A 21,188-nucleotide genomic window follows, 5' to 3' on the forward strand; every position below is an offset into this window, starting at 1 on the left:
AAATATTAGACCCTCAGTCAACTTCCCTAATTGAAAAACAGGAAAGTGTGAAATATGGTTAATTTTCTGTATTCCACATTCTTATTTAATTATAGTTTTAAGGAAGCTTTTTGTTGCTGTGTATTCAGGAAAGCTACATCACTTGAACATTAAGGTTGGGGAGTCATTCAGTTAAAAGGTAGGAAATGTGCGTGTCCTTCTGTAACTAGACCCTGTCAAAAACATTTCTAAGAGAATACAGAGGACGTGGCTAATCTGAATGCTTTAAGGCCATATTAAAGTTCGTGCTACTGAAGTGTGGCAGTGAGCAAATGCCTGTTCCTTAGGTCTGTTAAGCAGTTTTATCCATTATAAGCACTCATACTAGCATAAGACAAGGCTAAAGGAGCAGGCATTTTAAAACTAGTGTATTAAGCATAATACCCTATTTTGAAACAGCAGGGTCAGCAGGGGGGTCAGCACATGGGAATTGAGCTGGGTGAGTTGTTGGTGAGTGAGTTCCCAAGCAGTAAGCTTCCATTTGAGTTTCCTGCCAGAAAATTCATCTTTGTCTGAATTGAAATGTTTTCAAATTTCTTGGTTTTATGACAATATATGGTTATATGTTATAACCTCTCAAGTCAGTATTTCCAAACCAGAATTGTTTTGAAACTTTTGGTCTGTGAGATATTTAGGCATTTTTATTTTATGCTGAAAAACATTTTGAAATGTTGAAATTTGCCATAAAATGAAAATACAGTTTTCTAACTGTATCTAAAGAGGAAGATTTCCAGCCTTAGAGTAGCTTTCTGTGGGAGTGGTGCCCCCTTAGCATGCAGAACAGGTGGTGCTCACTCAGTGAGAAGTTATTTAGTATTCTTGTACTGTCTTCATCCAATGTATGGCCCTGTTCATTTTATACTGTAAATTATTCAAACTGCTCTGAAGACAGAGTAAATAATTTCCTTACAGGTTTTCTGATGGCTCTGTTATCCTAACATCATAGTTCCTTACAAATGTTAATAAAATGAACTTCACAGGGCTGCTCTGATGAGTTTATTCCCATTTTACACATAGGAAGTGAAATACGAAGATTAAAGCCAATTTATATAACTGGAAAAATGGGCAAGCTTTCACGCATACAAACAGGGGCTGTTTTTTCTGCCTTTATCGGTCAGTCTAATAAAAGAGATTGCCTCCTTTTACAAATATGGCTTCACTTGCCTCCTTAGGCAATGACAGCAACAGTAACGATGCTGTTACAAAGATTAAAGCCAGAAATTTTGAAATGTTGACTAATTTTGGCTGCCTGGTTTGAGGAACCTAGAGTCCAATCTTTTTTCAAAGCATTTTTTTGAGGACATTGTATTTTCCAAGCGTATCTCTCATTGGTCTCATTTGCAGCTGTGATTGCTTGGTTTTTCTGCAGATCTGAATTCAGGTGTCCTGGGGTGGGTGCCTGGAAAAAGAGGGCAGCCTAGTGGCTGTGAAAACTTTGATTTATGGGATCTGCCTATATCACATTAGAGTTTAATGGCCATTTGCCAAGGCTTGCTTCATTTCCTGTAACCATGAACTTCCTTTCTCCTCTTCCACTTTCCTTCCTCCTTTATTTCGCACTTTCCAACTTCTGTAATGGTGGAGACAGGGGTTATTACTGACCCATTATCAGTAGAAAATTGACTTTGTCCTGGGATATGACCATCCTCAGCACCAAGCAAGCCATCAGCCTTCAAACGTCTGCACTGCTATAAGGCTGGAGGGTGGGAGATGAAGAGTAAAGAAATGATACGCCCATCAGAAACAGAGAGTCACAGAAAAATCAATAATCACTCCCCCCGCCGCCGCCCAAGATCTCACCATCCTTTTATAACTAGGGCATAACTATGCCCTTAAGACAATAGCCTTTCTTTGTTTCACACAAGCTTTAAATCCCCAAGTACTCTCTTTTTAAATATCTCTGAGTCAGGGCCTTGAACTCAGGCGGGAAGAGGAGCAAATGAAGCTAAGTTAGTGATGAATACTTATAGCAGACAAGCAACTTGAGTGAGGTTCAAAAATCCAGGATTTTTGTGGCATTCCATGGCCAGAGGGAAGAACATTAGACTGCAGCGCTAGCCTGTTAGAAAACATTTTTTAAAATATGTAGTTAAATAATAAGCAAATCTCTCTTTTTGGGTGGTAGCATGTGTGGTGAGCTAAGCAGAGTGGAGTTCCCTGCGTAAGCATTTTTTGAGATGGGCACACACACTTAATAAGGGCGGCCTTTCACCTCATACGGATACGGGGTCTCACCCAAAGAACCAGTGGAGCCGGGACTCCACTGCGTCAGACAGGGCTCCTTAGGAATAGCCCACAGAACAGCTGCTTGTCTGTGGAAAGGGCACTAGCATGTAAATTCACACCAGGCCCTTACGATTTCTGTTTGTCTTTTTGCAAAGTACAAATGACTTGGTTTTTCACAGCAGCTAAGTACTACCCTATTAGCCTCTGTTGTTATACTGTGCACCAGGTGGGGATGCTTTACCTGAGTGCTTTTGTCCCAAAAGCTTTTGGTAGCAGTGAAAATTATGGCCTGATAACTTCCATGTAACACTTGAAGGTATAATTATGCTTGTCTTGATTAATCCTGCATGATAATTAGCAGTGCAGAAAGTTTGCAAGATCAGGGATAGCTTTGTGAATGACTGTAAGAATTTCACTCTTCTCTGCATGGCCACATGCGATGGCAGTAAGTTGAAGGTTCCCATTTTGCAATGACCAGAGTCAAACAAATGTCACAGTCTCTTTGGCCACATTTCTCCGAGACAGATTCAACAGAACTTGCCAATACACTTTGATTTCTCTGCTGGTCAAGGAGGGAGGGAGGAGAGAAGAGGTAGCCCAACTCTGAGGAAAAACTATTGAGTAGTGAAATACTTCCCCCTTCGCCCCACAATCTAAGCAGTAAGCTGCTCATCCTGCATTAGGTTAAGCCTTGCAATTTTTGCCTTCCGTGCTGATCCTGCTGCACAGAAGGTCCAGAAGCATGGCCAGTCATGAGCCCAGGCAGTGTCCTTTGTATCCAGGGACTGGTACTGGATTTGAACATTGCCAAGGTTGGACTGTGTTCAGAAGCAGGACCTGTGAGGACTAAGTCAGCACTTGTTCCCCAAGGGATTAGAGTTTTTTCTCCTTTCAATTCAGAGCTCAAAATGCCTTTTGTTTAATGTTGCTGTTTAAATAATGATTTATAAGACTCCAAGCCAGCCATCCTACAGCTTAATGACTAGTATAATTTATGGATGCCACTGGCTAAGTAAACACTGCTGTAAATATAAAGGATGTCTCCCACAAATTTTACTTTGATACTTATTTGATACCATTAATTTTCCTTCCCTTACACATCTTTTGTGTGCAAGTCAAGACCACTTGACGCAGCAGTCAAGGTCATTCTTGCTCACCTGGCCAGGAATGATTGAGGCTGTAAAATGAAAAGTCAGTTCAAATGTCTGTTTTCATTATAAAATATTTTAATTAAAAATTAAACTTCTTTGAGCTTGGATACAAATATCTGCATCAAATGGCCCAGCAAAAGGGTCATTGGTATTTGGGCTTTTTTTGGTTACCTATTTATCTTCCTAGTTAATCTTCTCCTTTATCCAATTTGTTTTGCCTTTGTGCATATACTGAGCATGCAAACAGAAGACAGGAATAAATCATGCACACATGAACCCACAGAACCCAGCCTCTCCCTCAGCTGCAGCTTTGCTATTTGTGTTCTCTAACCTATACAAGGAGCATTTATATGTGTGTCTAATGCAAATCTGAAGTAATTCAAGCCCCGTCTCCACGGAGATAAATGAGCAGGCAAATGTGCTGTGTTGTTTTGGAGGAAAAGCTTCTGGAATTGCTTGATGTCTGGTTGCAACTGATGACTTTTAAATACCACAATCAATCGCCTTCAGGAGATTTGTGGTTTTGGTCTACAGCAGACACTCGGGAAGACAGTGGGGCTCTTTGAATGCCTTGGTTACATTAAAAATAGTGTCTGTGAAGTCATGTGCTTGGAAAGCTGAGTGCCTTTACAAAGTTATAGTATTTGGAGTTACAGTGTTTGGAGTAAACAGAACAACTGCATATCCTACAACAACCCCTCCTCTGATTCTCTGCATATGATCTTGAAATACAGCAGCTGCTGGGATAAAACACAGACATTGCCGAAAACATTGCAAAGAAGCTGTATGGGACATGAGAGCTGGAAATGAACATGGGAGTTTCTGCAAAACTCTCTTTGGGGGAAATTCAGAAAGGCAAAACACTTCTGAATTTAACTGGGGCTTTAACATTTTAAAGAATGTCACGATGTCATTAGCCTTATGGAAGTGCTCTGGGCCTTGTTTCTTTTCTGTTCATTAGGTGGTACTTGCAGCAACACAGTGCTGCAAGGGTTCATTGCTTACACCTGGGAGGAGAGAGTATCACCTACTGAGTTACTGGGATTGTTTCTCTTGGCATCCTGGCTTTTCCTTGAGGCACCCGCCCACACCCTGCCAGGAGCTGTGGCTGGCTTGTGACATATGAAGAACTTTGATTCTGGCAGGGGAAAGGCTCTAAGCTGCATCTCCAAGGGTGCATATTCTGCAAGGAATGCTGCAAGGGCAAGGAGGAAGTCTTCTCACTGCCTTAAGCCCTTACTGAGAAGCCTGCAAAAGTTGCCAGCAACCAGCTCTGAGTTACTTGGTCTATTTTTTTTTCTTCACGGTTCCCCTCTGTTGTGAGGCCTTGACCCTGACTGAAATACAAGGGCACTGTGCAGCCTGCATGCTGCAAGCCACAATTGCTCTAAGGCAATCAAAAAATATGAGCTGACAATAACAAGGGCACCCTTTTCAGGAGCTGGGGTCCTTTATTAAGAAGGTTTGGCATGTATTGCCCCCACTCCTGAATTGATTTGTGCCATAAAATAAGCTTGAAAAGAAATAGTGGTTGTTTTCCTACATGCTTCATTAATTTTTAGTTTTGGCAGGCAATATAAATGAAAGTATTAAGCACACATCTAATTGAATCACCAGTGATTCCCAACTCCCTGTAGTACCAGAGAACATGATGTAACTGCACTGTTTAGCAAGCACGGATGAGTTAGGCAAACAATGGCTCATTCTGCCCAGAGGCTTTGGTTTAATCTTTAGTACTTACCCATTTAATATGAGACAGGGTAGGAGCTGTTGCAGTGAGAAATTCACAGCACAGATATATTTGTACTTCTAGACCTGCCTTCTAGGAGTAGTGAGCTGGAAGCACATTGTGCAGAGAGTCAGGAAAGTTTTGGTGCCTTGTATCCACACTCATATTTTTTGTGGAAGGGACTCTTGCACTGTTCAGGCTTGGTCCCCTCCATACATATTGGCTGTAGGATGTTCCTGAAGTAATTCTTGACTTCTTCAGGTAGCTGATCTAGAGCATATATCTTTTAAAAAAAAAAAGAAGAAGAAGAAGAAGAAGAAGAAGAAGAAGAAGTCAGTTCTTGTCCTAAGTGTTTTGCTTAGCCAGAATCAAAGGACTCGGGTTCAGAGAAGTCCTGTGGTAAGGAAAATTATACCCATCAGGCTGGATGATCTCTGACTTCTCAGCTGTCAAGGGAACCAAGTGCCTCTAGAAAAGGACTATACTAAGAGATAAGTACTCAGGGTCATTTCTCAATGGATGATACTGGCTTCTAATCTTACATTCAGTGATCTCGTTTTACAAGAGCTAGCTCCTTTCCACATTTCTAACTTTTTTTGCTTCTTGGCACAGGTAAAATGATCTAGTGATTTTAGTATCACAGTAGATTCAGATTGCTGTGGGACCCCTGACTGGTTGCCTCATGGGGAGGGGAGTGCAGGATGCAGGAGTGGGAGTGGATGGAGAAGAAAATTAAAGCTGCAAACAGAAATCGGATTATTTTCTCTCTTGCAGAGGTATGATGATATGATACATTCAAGTCATAGGTAATGCAGGTTGACAGGAGGGTATGGAGAAAGCTTATGTGATTTCCTAGCCATGTAGCCGTGTTATTTCAGAGCTAGAGAGAAAGGGTATCAGTCTTCAGGACTGGCAATCTAGCAGTAAATTCACACACAATTAAAAATCTGACATGCGTATTGTGTTGTTCTTCAGAAGTAAAGCAGAGCAGGATGTAGGATTTCAACCCTCTTTTCACAGGTCAGAGCTGCCCTCCAAGTTAAAACACCAGAAATGCCTGGGGAACTGAAGTTCTCTAATATGTGGACTACTAGGTATTTGGCAAGATCCAACAGGTCAAAAAACATTTTAAAAATTGCTTTATCAAGATTTCAAAGATTGGAAATGGCAGAACGGTTGATTTTATGTTACAATTATATATCTTGCTGCAATAATTACATACTTTCAGAGACCTGGATTGAGGGCCGGGATGCTTCAAAGGGTATTCTCCCCTTTGGTGTCTTCCAGGATACTACGACCTATCACTGGGAGGAGGGCAGTTCAGTGATTTGAAATGGTTTTTGCTTTGTTTTTCTCTAGGATCTGCTTCTGGCTCAAAAATGGCTCTGGAGGGTTCTTTCAGCTGCTGGAATGGAACAGCGATCCGACTGGGGCAGGCGTGTAACTTCATCAGGGACTGTGCCAAGGGAGAAGATGAGGGAGATATGTGCAGTGAGTAAAACCAAACCCCCAGCCTACATCCTTCCTTTTCCTTCTGGGAGGTGGAAGCTGAGTTGCTGTTTCCGAAAGCATAGATTGCTTTGAATTTTAATGCCTGAAAGTTCAATACTAATGAACTAATTCAATACTATCAAAAAAACAGTACCCTGCAGAACACAAATTTTTTCTGGATGTCTGCCTAGAAATGACCACTCAGTATGTTCCTGTACTGGCCTGCATTAATGCTGCAACAGATTCTCAAGTTGCTCTCGCTGCTTCACCTCTCTCTAAGTCCTGATCAAAAATACAAAGGAAATATAGCTTAAATAGCTAGATGCCTTAAAAATTATGAAATGTGTGCTTTGTACACATTTCATGTACACATGCTTTCCATCAAAATGTATCACAATATCTGGCAGAAGGAGGAGGAAGGAGAAGACTTCTAAGATATGAAAAATAAGTAGTCAGGAACTTGTCTTTCCTCAGTCCCAGCCCTGTACTTTAACCAACTCCAGCTCCTGGATCTTTGTAATTTCTCTTGTTCTCCGTCCTTCCTTTGGCAGTCAGCAGTCACATAAGATACATCAGAAGATAGACAGTGACTTGAGTTTTTCAAAATCTTTCTCTGAATATTTCTTTGTGTTGTTTAACTTAGATAATTTAGGACTTTCCTCTAACAGTCCTGAAGATGATGTCTCTATGCCTTTACGTGTTCTACCTGTAGCATGTTCACCACTGTCAGTCTACTGATAGTGAGGGGTGCTGCATTGTCAGCCCTGTGGTTACCCATATGGCAAGTATATTATGGAAAATAATCTTTGAGAGTTCATTGATTTGGTATGCAAAAAATGTGCTCCTTGACCAAAATGCCTGTACTGGCAAAAGCCACTGGAATAGAAGAGGCAGTTAGTCTCAGGTTAGCTTTCAAATGAGGCACCTAGAGCAGGGGTGAATCTGGGTTCAGTAATTCATACAAGTTGTGTTGATCTGGGTGACATCCAGACTAAAAGAGCTTTACTGTTTCTAACATAAACTTAACATGGAAGTAACAAACAACTTCTAGGAAATTGCACCCTTGATTTCTTTGATGCTAACAAAGAAGTAATAGGTTTTGTTTGTGTGGAGAGCAGTGGTTTGACCTGGGACCATCTGGTAAACTAATTAAACCCTAGAAATGTTATGTCTGTACATCGTGTCAGAAATTGTTACAATTTGAAATTATATGCGTTAATGACACCTGCTCAGTGCACATTATATTCACTTTCACACCACCAACATCATCACTGCTGACTTGCAGCTGTTTAGAACCAGTAATGTTTCATATTACTAGTATCAAAACATCCTTTTGCATAAGAACTTTCAAACGAGGCATTAAAAACTTTTAATGGAATTTTTATTGTGTTCTACATTTTAATTAAAAAACTTAGTGAATTACAATAAATAGTAGATTGAATGTATTTTCATTTCATTGCTAGCACTGAGGCATATTATTTACCCAGTCTATAAAATGGATCAACTGTATGTCTGGATATATTGCTGTGTCTATCTGCTATATGTGGCTCTACATTGTGAGGGTAACCCTGTCTATACCAGTGGGAGCAGTAGCGCACACAAGATGGAGATGTACCAATCATGGTTGCAACCTAAACGCTACCGTAGGGTAGAGCAGGCCTAGAGGAACATGCTTACCTAGTATTTTCAAATATTGGATGCACCTCTGTCTGGTGTTCTTCAGTGTTCGGTATCAGGATGTGGGGTCTCCTTGTGCCCCTAGCTGCCCGACTGTGTCCCACAGTGAGCCAGTTGGTAAAGTGACCAGTCCCTCTCTCACATACCCTATACGCAGGGTTGGTTTGGTTGTTTTCTCCCTCTACACGCAGCATTGCTCTGTAGCTATTTGTCTACAGCAGCATAGCAACTATAGTCGTGTCAGCAAAGAATTTACTGAAAATGCAGAGAACATAAAAATCAGAACAAAGTTAACTGACTCTCTGTTTAGCAGAGCGTCTCTCCCCGGCCTTGAGAAAAAGATCATGTGGCTAATTTTCAGCTACAGGTGCTTGGAATGAGAGTTCTTAATTGCAACCAAAAGACACCATCTTCCATTCCAAGTAACAAGCAGCATCGGCTTGCTTTAGCTTCTAAGAGCTTGGGTTGTTGCTGTATCTGCTAGCAATAACTTAGGAACCTGTTCAGTTCTATGGCTGAATTCTCTGCTTTTGCTTTTATAGTGTGCTGAATATTGTTGGCATAAGATTTCTTTCACAAAACAAAAACTGATCTAATGTTTCAGATGTTGGTTACATCTGCATGTCAGCCCAACACAAAACATATGTCATCTTTCAGCATTTCAGCTGTCATTTTAGTCCTGAGCAACACAGATGTTTTCATCGTTTTTTTGCAAGCGTCACAAAAAGTGGTTCAGAAATATGAAGCAGGGTAAGGGCTTTCCCAAGTGCTTCTACTGCTTACACAAAAGAGCTGTCAGAAAAGATGTAGCCATGCTTGAAACTGAGGGGAGATCTCTTAAAACTATCATTAACTAAAGGCTTCTATCTTTGAGCTTAAAGAAAATGTTTTTTTCCTTTCAAATGTCTTTTAGCTGTGCGGGTACAGATTGTGTGTGTGTGTGTGTGTGTGTGTGTCTTCTTTTCATTTGATTTTTGTTCCTTTCTTAGCTGAGAAAACCTCTGTAAAGCCTGCTGTTTGTTAACATCCCTTTACTTATTAATGGCCAATGCAGCATCACGGTGCTTGTTCTGCCTGCAACCACTTAGTCTTTGTAGAGAGTGTAAAATCAGAGAGGGGTGACCCCTGGAGAAGAGAATGTTGCTGTAAGTCATAATCAAATACTCTTTGCAGGAGCAGAAGATGGCTTCAAAGAGGCAGGTGTGGAATTAGATGCCAAACCATGTTGATTTGGGATCAGATGTACAGATTTAACAGACTAGTAGAAGAGCAGCACTGGAAATTACTTTGCAGAAGTATACTTTGGAGACATACATTAAGACTTCAGATAGTGCTCTTCCTATGTCTTGGCTAGTAAATTCATGCTTATGAATCATAACTTACTGCAAAAAAATAATATCTTTCCTCCTGATGTAGTAGAGAGAATCACGTATGTCAGGTATCTGCTATGCTACAAGACAGAGATGAAAAGTCAAATTCTCTACTAAGACAGACAGAGCTCTGCATTGCAAAAGAGGAGAATTTGTTTCAGTAGTTTTGTACATCTCTTTTTAGGGAGCAGGATGTTGGGTTTTGGTTCAGGAATCTTTTGTTTCAATGCAGCAAGTCTAGGCAAACAAAAAGTTTTCCTGGAAAAAAAAAATGGGTAAATGGTGTGAAGCATGTAGGAAAGCCGTGAATATATTCAAATTTAAAATAGAATGGAGGTGCTGATAGTATATTTATTACCTAGAGACCAGCGCTTAGAGGATTCACCCAGGACAGGGCAGACCCAGGACTGAATCCTTCTGCATAAGTGTATTTGAACCCATATCTGTTATTTCCACAGAGAGTTTCCAAGACTGTGGTATGGAATATGCGGTGGGAAGAAATAGTGTTACTCAGCCTCTCCTGGGGCTGCTGTTCCACCTTGTACAAATGTTACCTGGAATAGGGATTGAAACTAATGTGCTCCATCTTTCAGATAAGTTCCTTAACCACTGGGTTATAGAGTAATTTTCACTCTTTGCCTCATTGAATGTTTAAGAATGTTAAACGAAATGGAGTTGCATTACCAGGTGAGAGAAGGAAGACTAATATCTGGTAGATCATGATATGAGTGATTCAAGCTGTTTTGTGTGGCTGGAGAAGTGCATACACTCATCAGTCAAAAGACAGATGGCAGCCAGAATAGAAAGCTATAAAGTTTGAATTTGTGATAACATGAACAAGTGACAAAAAAAGCATGGATAATTAATTCTACAGGGGCCAGTTTACTTTCCAGGCAAAAATGCATTAGAAAACCAGTGGATTCATTTATGTCCTAGTGATAGATACAGCCCAGCAGAATCTCTCTGCAAGCAAAATGATGTAGTAGTGACCTGTTGCCTTGCAGTACTCTTGTAAGGTTCCTGTCTTGCATACAGTAATCCTTTTGCTTCTTTCTTGATCAAAAGCTCTACCTCTAGCAACAAATTCTAACCTCTGGCAGTTTGGATCTCAACACTATCTGGCATTAAAGGAGAACCCTTTCTTTGCTTAGCTGAAATGTATTTTTCTTCTTATACTCTGTTTCTGATAGAATCTGGCAGACCAAGCTTGGTAGTATAGTGGTAACCACTCAAAACAAACTTTCATTTAAGGTTCATAAGCTGCTTTAAACTACTTGAGTAGATGATCTTTTTGTCTTCTGAGATTTTCTCCTACATTTATTAAAAGTTCATAGATTTTAAAAACCAAAATAGCCTTTTATGCATATGTCTTTTATATTATGAGCCTGGAATTTCACCCCAAACTTTAAACTGTAATATCTGGTTGATTCAAATCAAGTTTTGTTTCAAGAGCCAAGTGATAAGAGAACCTGCTCCATCCTCTTCATAAATTATTCCAACTGCTGATTTTTCATGCTATTAAAGGATGGAAAATTTGAGTTAAAGCTAGAGATCCCTGAATTTAATTACCTTTCAAGCAAAATCTAAATCATTCTGAAGGCTTGAAAATATTTGGTTAAGAACAAGTTTAACACCCCTACAGCTTCTGTCGACTTCATCACTCAAATAAAAGCAGAGACTTTTACTTCCTCACAGTACTCCAGTCTCTTTGGATTACCCTATCCTCTGTCCTGTGTTCACAAGCTGCATCTTGATCTCACTAAGATCTAAACCTTTTGAGATTTCTGTCACTAATGATAAGCAACATGACAAGTTTCAATAGTCATAACTTCTGCCCTCTCATTGACATGATTTTCCAACAAAGTCAGGGGATCTTTCCCTCATCAGTGCAGTGTCTAGCACCATGGCTAGTCTTTACTATGCTAATGTGAGATTGAAGTATAAACTTTGAGATGTACTCTTTGACAGAGAACTACTAGTCAGAGTTTTCTATGGAGTAGCAATAAATGGAATCATAAGTGTTTTATGTATACAAAGTACAAAAAAGCAGAAGAGAAAAATATGTCCAGTGTACAGGACATCTGAAAATTCATAAGAGATTAATTTGTAGAGGAGGAATGAAATTTACTGAGAAAGTAATAGCTTCTTTTTTATGTCCTTACTTGTTCTTCTACAGTGAGCTTTTTCTGGCCTCCAGGCAGGGTTTGCTACTTAGATGACTCCTCCTGCTGCTCTAACTTGTTTACATCATCCTAGATAGCGTATGGCCATGAAATGAATTCAGTTAGACACCAAGCCAAGCTGTTTCAGTAGGAATTCAGGACACATTATAATTTGTCATATTCTTCAGCTCCCAGCCTTGGGCTGCACAATAAAATATAATCGAGTTCTGTAGAGGGGTAAAACACAGGGAAGCATCTGTCTGCTTAACAGTTCCACATTTAAAGACTGGGCTGAATGAATTTGGAGATTTTTAAAAGGAAAAACTTGAAAAAGCCTTTAACTTGAGTACAGGTTTTGATCTTTTCATAACAGATTTGGATGGAATGGCAAAACAATGAAACATGGTTCTCATCTCCGTGTCGGGTTCCAGGTTCAAATATGGCCCTACTAAAAAGCCACAGACACAAGATTTGTTTCAGTAGCCTCTGTGAAATGAGTTGTGATTCAGGTTCCTAGAAAATCAGATGTTCCTGATCTAGACACTGTAGATGTGGTGCTCCCCAGTTGTTTTCTCAGGATAGATCAAGGCGTAGATGAATGAACTATTGACAGTGAGTTGCCTTTTGAGGTGTATAAATCAGAGCTGAGGCACTGTGAGCAGGTATGTAATTGATCTGCAATTTCAGTCAGTGAGTTCTGATGGTATTTAAACATTTTGAATGATCCAGTGTTTGGACACTGGTGCCTCAGCATCTGGTGCCTACTTTACAGATAAAAAGCTTCAGAGAAAAAAATTCCTTTTTTAGTCATGAGAAGATCTGAGTTCAGAAGCCTGCTCCTCTCATAGAGTATCTAATGAAATTGCCAGTATCATCTGAACAGAACATTCTCTTCCTTTAGGAGTTTGTAATCTGTCCTACTTTTTGTAAGTCAAGAAATTTTTACTGACTTCGACAAGCAGTTGAAAGGAAGAACTAGCTTCCTGGGTATGTGGCTTTATGATGTGTTTGCAGTTTTGAAATTCACTTGAAATTTGCTTTTGTCTTGCAGTTTTAAACAGATTTCTTCTCTCATTTTCTTTTCTTGAAAAATAACAATGAAGATGAAATTTTTTTTGTGCATTTTGGGGGAACAGAGAGGGAGAAAAATATAGGCTAMCTGGTTGTTAGCACAGATTTGAGTACATAGTGGTATAAAAACTGTGAGAATTCAGGAATATCATCATCCATTTTACAGCTGCATCTGGTCATCACAGCAGTTTTCTCAGTGTATCTAGAGAAAGACCCCCTTATTGTGCCAGCATGTTCAGGGGATTTTTACAGCTAGGCCTAAGGACTGGTTAGTCTGTATAGTGGAGTAAAATGATTGGTTACTCTTCTTTACTTCTTTTCTGGCATCTTTAATCCATAATGCATCTCTGTATCAAAAGGGCACCTTCTTCTTGCAGGATAACTTCATGCTCTACCTTTCTTCTCATAAAACCCAGATTGTACCCTTTTTAGTACTGGGAAGCCCACTGGTGCCTGGCAGAATTGTCAACTGCAGCCTGAGTGCAGAATCTTTATTAAGAATCATTAGTGAGAGTGGCTGTGAAAGTCACTTTATAGAGGTAGGAATTCTGCGTGGCATTTTACAAGGTCCGTTTTCTCTTGAGGTTACTTAAGAAGTACAGAATCTGGCTTCATGTTGAAGAAGAAAAGTGCAAAGGTAGAACCAGACAATGGTGGAAAGTAGGGAGGCAGTGAGGGGTTTTTTTAAGGATGATGGGAGAAAGGATTTCAGGAGTTTTAAAGGAGATGGGTGATTTGGGGCAGGATAGAGAGTGTTCATTTATGAGGCAGTGTAAGTGTATGGCTCAGGTCAAAAGGAGCAGTGCTTTGCACTTTTTGTAAGAAGAACTTGCAATGTAGACATAGAATGGGATGAAGAAGGTATGAAATTACCTGCTGCTTTGAATGGGATGGCTATCACTTTAAAGTTGGTTCATTTAAAGGCAAAAAGCTAATAYTATCTTTATTATTGGAGCTAGAAGTTTGCCTGAAATCCCAAGCCAGTGACAGAATGAGTGGGCTTCAAAACCTGAAGGCATGGCTTAAAATAAACTGTTCTCTTTTCATCCATTCATCTCACCAAACATATATAGGGAGATGTGGGCTGTTCCACAGGTGCAGAAACTGAAGCACAAAAGGATTCAGTGCTTAACCTGAGATCCCAGCGGAGGCGGTGTTCACAGAGGGAAGAGATCACAGTGCTGAGCTGGACTGACTAGAGACCTAGACTACAATGGAGGGGAAACATATTAGGAACTTATCGCTATCCAAGATTTCCCTCCATGGGGCTACAGAATCAGTGGTTAGGAAAGCCATCTCCAAATTGTAACCCTGAGTGGATTTATGTTTTTTAAAATTGTAGAGGCCAGGTATTTAGGAGACCCTGTAGGGTACACTGAGATGTGTCCTCCTATTCTGAGGGCAGTCATGTAGTCACAGTCTGGGAGTCGGTCCCCCACCACCACCCTCCCCACAGTCAGGTGTGTGCATGACTACAGGAAAGGGCTGTGCGGGGTAGCTGTGGAAATGCTGGCATGTCCTGAGTAGCCCTGTCAGAATAACCGTTGCAGCTTCTCCATGTGCCCAGGAGTCTCTTCCTCAGCTCATCTGTGTTGTTCTGTGTGTGTGTGCGACTCTCCCTCTTGCAGAAAAACTTCCTTCTGGCTTTTACTGTTCGTTTGAAGAAGGAGACTGTGGCTGGATGCAAGTCTCTGCATCCCATGCTTCTCCATGGCAGATTGGAAGCCCAGAGTACAACCGTTTTCCTTCACTAGAAGGTATGTGAGAGTAACTAGCAGGTGTGAAGAATGAACAGCAGAGAGCAAAAAGGGTATGCAAAGGGTGGGGAGAGGAGGTGAAACATATGGCACGTTTTCCTGTGTCGTTATATATTCAGCCTTCAGTGAAGCAAAAGCCATCTTTCTACTGTAAGTGCTTTGAGCAAAAGACTGTCAGATTTGCTGCTCACCCTCTGTCTGGAGGGTAGAGATTGGTATCTCAGGTTTCCAAGACTGACTCTAGATATTAGTCTTGACCCTTTCTAAACAGTTTTCCATCAAGTATTCATCCTTCTGCCCTTCCACCTGATTATTGTGCTTTTTTCTTTCTGATTTTCCCRTTTACTTTCTCCATTTCTCTAATCTGCTGTTTTTTTACCCTCTCACTTACTTCCTAATTTTCCTTTGCTTTTCTGCATTGTCCCTTGAGTTCCACTTCTATATATAATTATTCTGTACTTTCTTCCCCTACCCAAATCCCAGGAGTTCATTTGTAATCCTTCTCTTACAAACTTTTGAAGGTTTGTACCTTGGGCATTGAACTACTGCTGGTTGAATTTTGGCAAATGGGATACCTGCCAGCATAAGCTTTTTCCTAATGCAATAATATAAATCATAGGAGGCATTTATTGCTTGGGCACAGAGCAGCTAAAGGGATACAGTAATAACAGCAGAGTTGATGTGTATAATCGCAACATTGCTTTACAGTAAAGTTAGATACAGAGTTAAACATGAAGAGTAAGGTTGTCTACTTTTGTGCGCACTGGTATAGACTTCAGTGTAGCTGTTCTGATTCATGCCAGCTGGTGACTCAGCCCACAATATTGCAGAACACAAAGAAACTGAAGCATAGGTAAGCAAGAAGGAAAGAGCTAGGAAGAGGGCACTATGGGGAGCTGGTAATAAATTGCTGCTGACTTAGGATTTATCTATCTTGTAGAGGTGATTTTTAACATAAGACCAAATATCTAGGCTCTGCATAGCAGTACCCACCTAAGCAGGAAACTTAGAGCTGAAATAGTGAAAATACATACTTTTCCTTCCAGCACTGCCGATGAAAAATACTAGTGTTACTAGTGCCCTTATTCCTCTTGGTACGACAAATGATTAAAGGAGCAAAGGGGCCTCCAGCTGCATTAATATTACTCTGACAGTATTTTGTCATGGTTTTGTTTTGGTTTGGGGGTTTTTGGGGCCAAGATAAAGATTCTCTTCCAAGTTACTTTTTGTTTATAGATTATTCATTTTGTTACGCACCCTGCAAGGAAGATGAATCCCAAGTCATGGATGAACAGAAGATAGCTGTAGAAGGAAGGTAGCCAGACCATTTAAATATATTTCCTGAGTATGTCCCTTAGGTTTGTGAAGCTCTTTCCCTAATAAATTGAAAATGCCTTGTGCCATCTGTCGTCCTCCTGTAATAAGGGCCTAACACAGGTTCTGGGGAGCTTTCCACAAACCCTGAACCCAGAGGTGCATGCTGCTGTTTGACTTTCTCCTTGCTCTGTCTTTCATCCAGGTTGTGCACTCCTCCTGAACACCAGCAAAGCACCAACAGCAGAAAACAATGTAATGACCAGCCCTTCATTTCCAGCTCCACTGAGAAACTCCCCCTGTGAGGCAAGTCCTAGTGTTTTCTTCTCTACTTTACAAAGCTTTTTTGTGAGTGTCTGACTGGTTTTCAAATAAAAGCACTAAATCAGCAGCAAAGAATCCACATTCTCTGATGGCTCATGTATAAACTACATGTATTTAATGCCCCCATGTACAGGGGTAATATATGGATGTCTGCTTGAAATGCCACAAAGTGAACTCTGAAAAGCGTGACATGTCTTGTCCTCACTGTATGGCCTCACATGATGTATTAATTACATAATTATAATGTGCTAATGGTAGGACAGCTGGCATTACGTAAATGCAAAGAGGAGGAAGCTTACTGCAATGAACAGATATTGTACTTGCAAAATCCAAGAAAGAATAGGCTTAAGGGCTGCCTCTGGGCCACTCAGAAAATACAGTGTGAGCTTTCTTCTGCACAGCCAGGATTCAGGCTAGCAGGTTTTCATCATGCTACACCTGAAACCAGCCAATCCTTGTGTAGGCCTTGCTCATAAGAGTGCGGAAGTTAGCAGCAGCAGACAAATTCATATAGAATGGAACCAGTTTCTCATTCAAGCAGAAAGGCTATTGAGATTCATGGGACATCAACTTAAGCAAGTATAGCAAGGCTTGCCAGGCAACCTTGCAGAAGTGGTTGTTGTTTCTAAGTAAGTTGTATTTAACACTTAAATTGCAGCATACAGAAAGGTGCATTGTTTGCATCATGTTTACTCTAGTCTGTATCGTCACAGATTGTATTATCACTGGTAGGATTTACAGACTTACAGTTTTGAACCATGGCTAGTGACTTAGAGCATTTCACATCTTGAACAATCACCCTGAAATATCACACAAAGTCCTGGATCATAGAGCAGCGTGGTTTGGAAAAATTGATCCTAACGAAGCACAGGTTGTTTTTCATTGGTTGAGCACTGACATTATACTGAACAGACAAAAGAGTCAGGCCCTCTGCTCCACTGATCTTAAAATGCAGAAAGGGAAAGGAGTACACCAGAAAGTCCTCAAGAATTAAAATACTTAGAAGAAGAGTGTGTTTCTTTGGCTTAAAGTTTTGTTTGGTTTACTTCTGGAGGGTATCTCACTTCATACAGTGAAATACACCTTTTTAGTTTTGATATAGTCATGTCCTCCTTCCTTAGGAAATACATTCTACCTTGTTTTTCCTCCCTTCTGTGACAAAGGCATATGCAGGATCTGAATATTTTAAGACCTTGTTCTGCCATGGACCAGCAAGAGTGAGTGTTTTTCATAATCCACCTAACACAGGAAGCAGGGTGAATGATTTTTCAGTATGTGTATATATTTTTTTTCTTGTGTGTACAACAGTGCACATAATTAAACTTGCTGTCAGGGGAGAAGCTGCCATGTATTTCATCTCCTCACATGCCGTCCCACCTCTGTCACTCCCCTTGGCACTTAAAAGGCATCCAGACTCATCCAGCATTGCAGCTGTCCATAATAAAGAGTGAAGGAGTTTGGCAAGGGTTTTTTTCTCTTGCCTTTTCATATAGTGTAAAAGCTTCTCTTCTCAATGAGCCCCTGGTGGCTTCAAATTCTATTTTACTGGAACAATCTGTTTGTGAGCAGAATAATTTAATTCCACTTTTCAGAACAACACAAGAGGAGAAAGGAGATTTCCCCACACACACGCTTTTTCTTCCAGTAGGTACCAACAAACTTCCTCATAGTGGAATTATAGTTAGAAAAATGGTTGTGAAAATAACACAGTGCTGTCCTGTATTTATTTACCCTCAATCACTTCCTGATCAAACTGGCTGAAGTTCAGGCACTAAAAGATGAGTTTTCTTTTACCTGTCACTGCTGACAGCTCCACCTGATATGTCATAACCAGGATGGATTCTTGGGCACCTGAAATCCCACTGACAAAACTTGCTCATGATTCATGAAGCCAAAGGATCTCAGAAAGTGCATGATGTTTAGACCCATTTATTCTTCCACAGTTTGAGCAAACCATAAACTTGCCCTCCTGTATTTGATCCAGCTCACACATTCCTTTAGATGTCTGCTTGCTCTGTTTGCACATTCACTTCTGTAGGGGTTAGTTCTGACAGCTCGTTTCAGTACCCCAGGTAGATTGGTTTCAGATTCATATCCTGCACCAATGTATTGATGATTAGGTTTAGCTTGGAGACTGTCCTGAGGCCTATCATTCAATATCCCTTCTCCCCCTTGCATCCTGTGTGTACCCCAGTATCGGCATGCCCAGAGAAAGGAAGCTCAGCAGAACTCCTAGGGATGAGACTGAGTGTGCCGCCCCTGGCTACACAGCTCACTCACCTCCTTTGGGTGAGTGGAGCTTATGTGTACTGCATATCTGACTGTGTCAAAATCTGGTCACATGCTATAAATCCTGAGAGCAACAAGGAGGTGAGCAACCATCCGCAGTTTGCTGATCTCGACTTCCTTCTTTTCTCTACCTGCTACATAGAAGCTCTGGGAGCCCTGCTGGGCCCAGCATTTATTGAAGCTACTGTTTTTTCCCTAATCCCTTGATTTGCTCCTTTTTTATCTGATCATGTTAGACCATTACACCCACCATAGCAAATGCTCACATCCTGCTTCTTGAAGTGTAGACGGAGCAATTACTTCAACCTCAGAATGAGAAGCATGCACTGCTGCAGTGCTGTTTCACAGAGGCATCCTTGTTTACCAGGTGGTGTTTCTGTTTTCTGGCCAAAATGCACATGGAACCAGGACACAGTGCTGCAAAGGAAACAAGCAGTCCACAGTGGGTGCCAGCCACAAGGAGTTTGCTAACGCTCCAAGCTCATTTTTCTCCCTCAGCCCTGCTCTTTATTCTCCCACTGTAATAGTCAGACAGGTTACATAGGAAAATACTGCCTCTGAACAGTCAGAGAAAGTGACTGTTAACACCATGGAGACACTAGTGGCCCAGTCTCAATGCCTTCCCTGCTGAGGTTCTGGATGGCAGTTTGCAACAGTGCAGATGCAAGCATGTAGAGACCCCAGAGCCTGGATTATCTTTGGCGTATATATTGCTGTTAAGTGCAGGACAGGCATGATCCTGCATCTTTGTGCTGTACCATGATGTGCCCTCCCCAGCTTGCACTCCATCATCAGGAAGGTGCTGGGCCACTTGCAGGCTGTGCTCCACTAGCATTTCCTGTGCACTGTCGGAAGCTCCTTATTTGCTCATAAAGAGAATGATTAGTCTGACCTACTCTGTACTGTACCACATACATCAGAAGGGAACAGGGTAAAAATGCATGCGGGAGATATACTAATACATATGGCCTGTACTTTCCCACACATGTTTGGATTTGGCCCTAATATGCCCTGCACTTTGTATATAGCTTTATATTGCACTTTGCTCCTGTTTATTTTGAGCAGCTTTATATTTTCATTTTCTTTGTTCTGCAATATTTTTGGAAGGTCAGAGCTGTTAGTTTGTAGTACTGCCCTTTGTTCTTGGTTCAGTTAGTTTTTCTCTTTCTTTTTGTTGTTTTATTAAAACTTGGCTAGAGTATCCTGGCTTTAAAGACTCTCTTTTGTTTGCAGTCCAGACAGTCTTTGCTTCTGTTTCATGTTGCACATTCAGTAGAGTCTTTTACCTGTTGACCCATTAGCTGTGTGCTTAATGCCCAATTTGTAAGGAAGAGGAAACTGCAGCACTTCTATGAAATATTGCTGGAGTGCCGGAATGCTAGAAGCAGCACACAAAGTCCTTGAAGAGATGCTCCATTAGGCTGAAGTAGCCAGCAAGGGGAGATGCAACAAAAGCCCAGGAAATGCTTCAGAACTAAACTAAGTCATAGTAATCAAGCCTGAAAATCTTTTAATGCACATATAAAAGTTCATTGGAGGTAAAAGCACATGGAATTTAACACAGGAAAGCACAGAAAAGTTCAAAGAATTAATCCAAACAGTGGCCTGATTTAAAGGCAGAATTTATAAAGCTTGGTCGATAAAGAACAGCATTATTCTCCCCTTCCCGTCACACTGTAATTATTCCCCTTCCATCTGAGTGAAGTCAGATGGCCTGCACAGGGCTAGTGGTGCAAAGAGGATCATGGGGTTAGACATTTCCTCATTTTACGGAAGAAATCCGTATGTATGCCATCAGTAACAGTACTTCAGTGTAGGAATCTGGGAAACCACACTGCAATTAAAGTCCAAGGGAAGTGTCATCTCAGACACGACCTATGGCAAAACTTAATTGGTTTGCTACAGTTGATAGCCGTCTGGTGTATGCAGTGTCCAGACTCTAATGGCTACCTATTTCTTGGTACTTCTGCTAAGATGCCAGAGAGCTGGCACAACAGTTATGCAGACATCTAGGAAGAGCTTTCCCTTCACATGGAAATTCTGGACTCAATTCTGACCATTCCACATCTGGACAATGAGGCAATCCCATCTCCCTTAGTCCCAGAATTGTTGCTGGACAAGCACAAAGTCACATATGTTTACCTGCCTTTTGTTCCATCTTTCGAAAATGCTCGCTGCTGTATGAAGCTTCAGGCCTTGGAGAATGCTCTGCTGCCTGTAAATCATAAAGAGGCAGGTTGAATGTCTTCCCAAAGTGTTTGGGCTTCTGTCATAAAAAGATGTAAGACCAGGTCCAGGACTACTTCATTCTGTAAGGCCTTGATACAATGTGTACCTGGCTGGGCATCAATAGTTATATCCATCCTGTGAGATCTTGTTTTTTGGTGGATCATGACTGTTACTTCCGGTTTGAAAGTTGCTGCAGCAACATGAACAATCCAAAGACTGATTTTCAGAAAAGCTGTGCTTTGCTCAGCACAAGAGAATCTGTGATAGATCTTGATGTCATATCTGAGAAATAAAAACCACGTGAACAGTTCTGGTGCAGGCTATAATACAGAGAGAGAATAACAAGAGAGATGGTGTGG

General features: G+C 41.0%; 1 protein-coding gene across 1 annotated transcript in view; it reads left to right on the plus strand.

Moving 5' to 3' along the window:
• ALK (ALK receptor tyrosine kinase) overlaps window positions 1–21,188 on the plus strand; it is a 369,344-nt gene that overhangs the window by 286,238 nt on the left and 61,918 nt on the right. The window contains exons 6-8 of the mRNA XM_026084463.1: window positions 6,505–6,636; window positions 14,545–14,673; window positions 16,193–16,293. Coding sequence (XP_025940248.1) covers window positions 6,505–6,636; window positions 14,545–14,673; window positions 16,193–16,293 — 362 coding nt within the window. The remainder of the gene's footprint in view (window positions 1–6,504; window positions 6,637–14,544; window positions 14,674–16,192; window positions 16,294–21,188) is intronic.

The sequence above is a fragment of the Apteryx rowi genome, unplaced genomic scaffold, assembly GCF_003343035.1.
Source record: "Apteryx rowi isolate R43461 unplaced genomic scaffold, aptRow1 scaffold_64, whole genome shotgun sequence".
NCBI classification, from domain to species: Eukaryota; Metazoa; Chordata; class Aves; order Apterygiformes; family Apterygidae; genus Apteryx; species Apteryx rowi.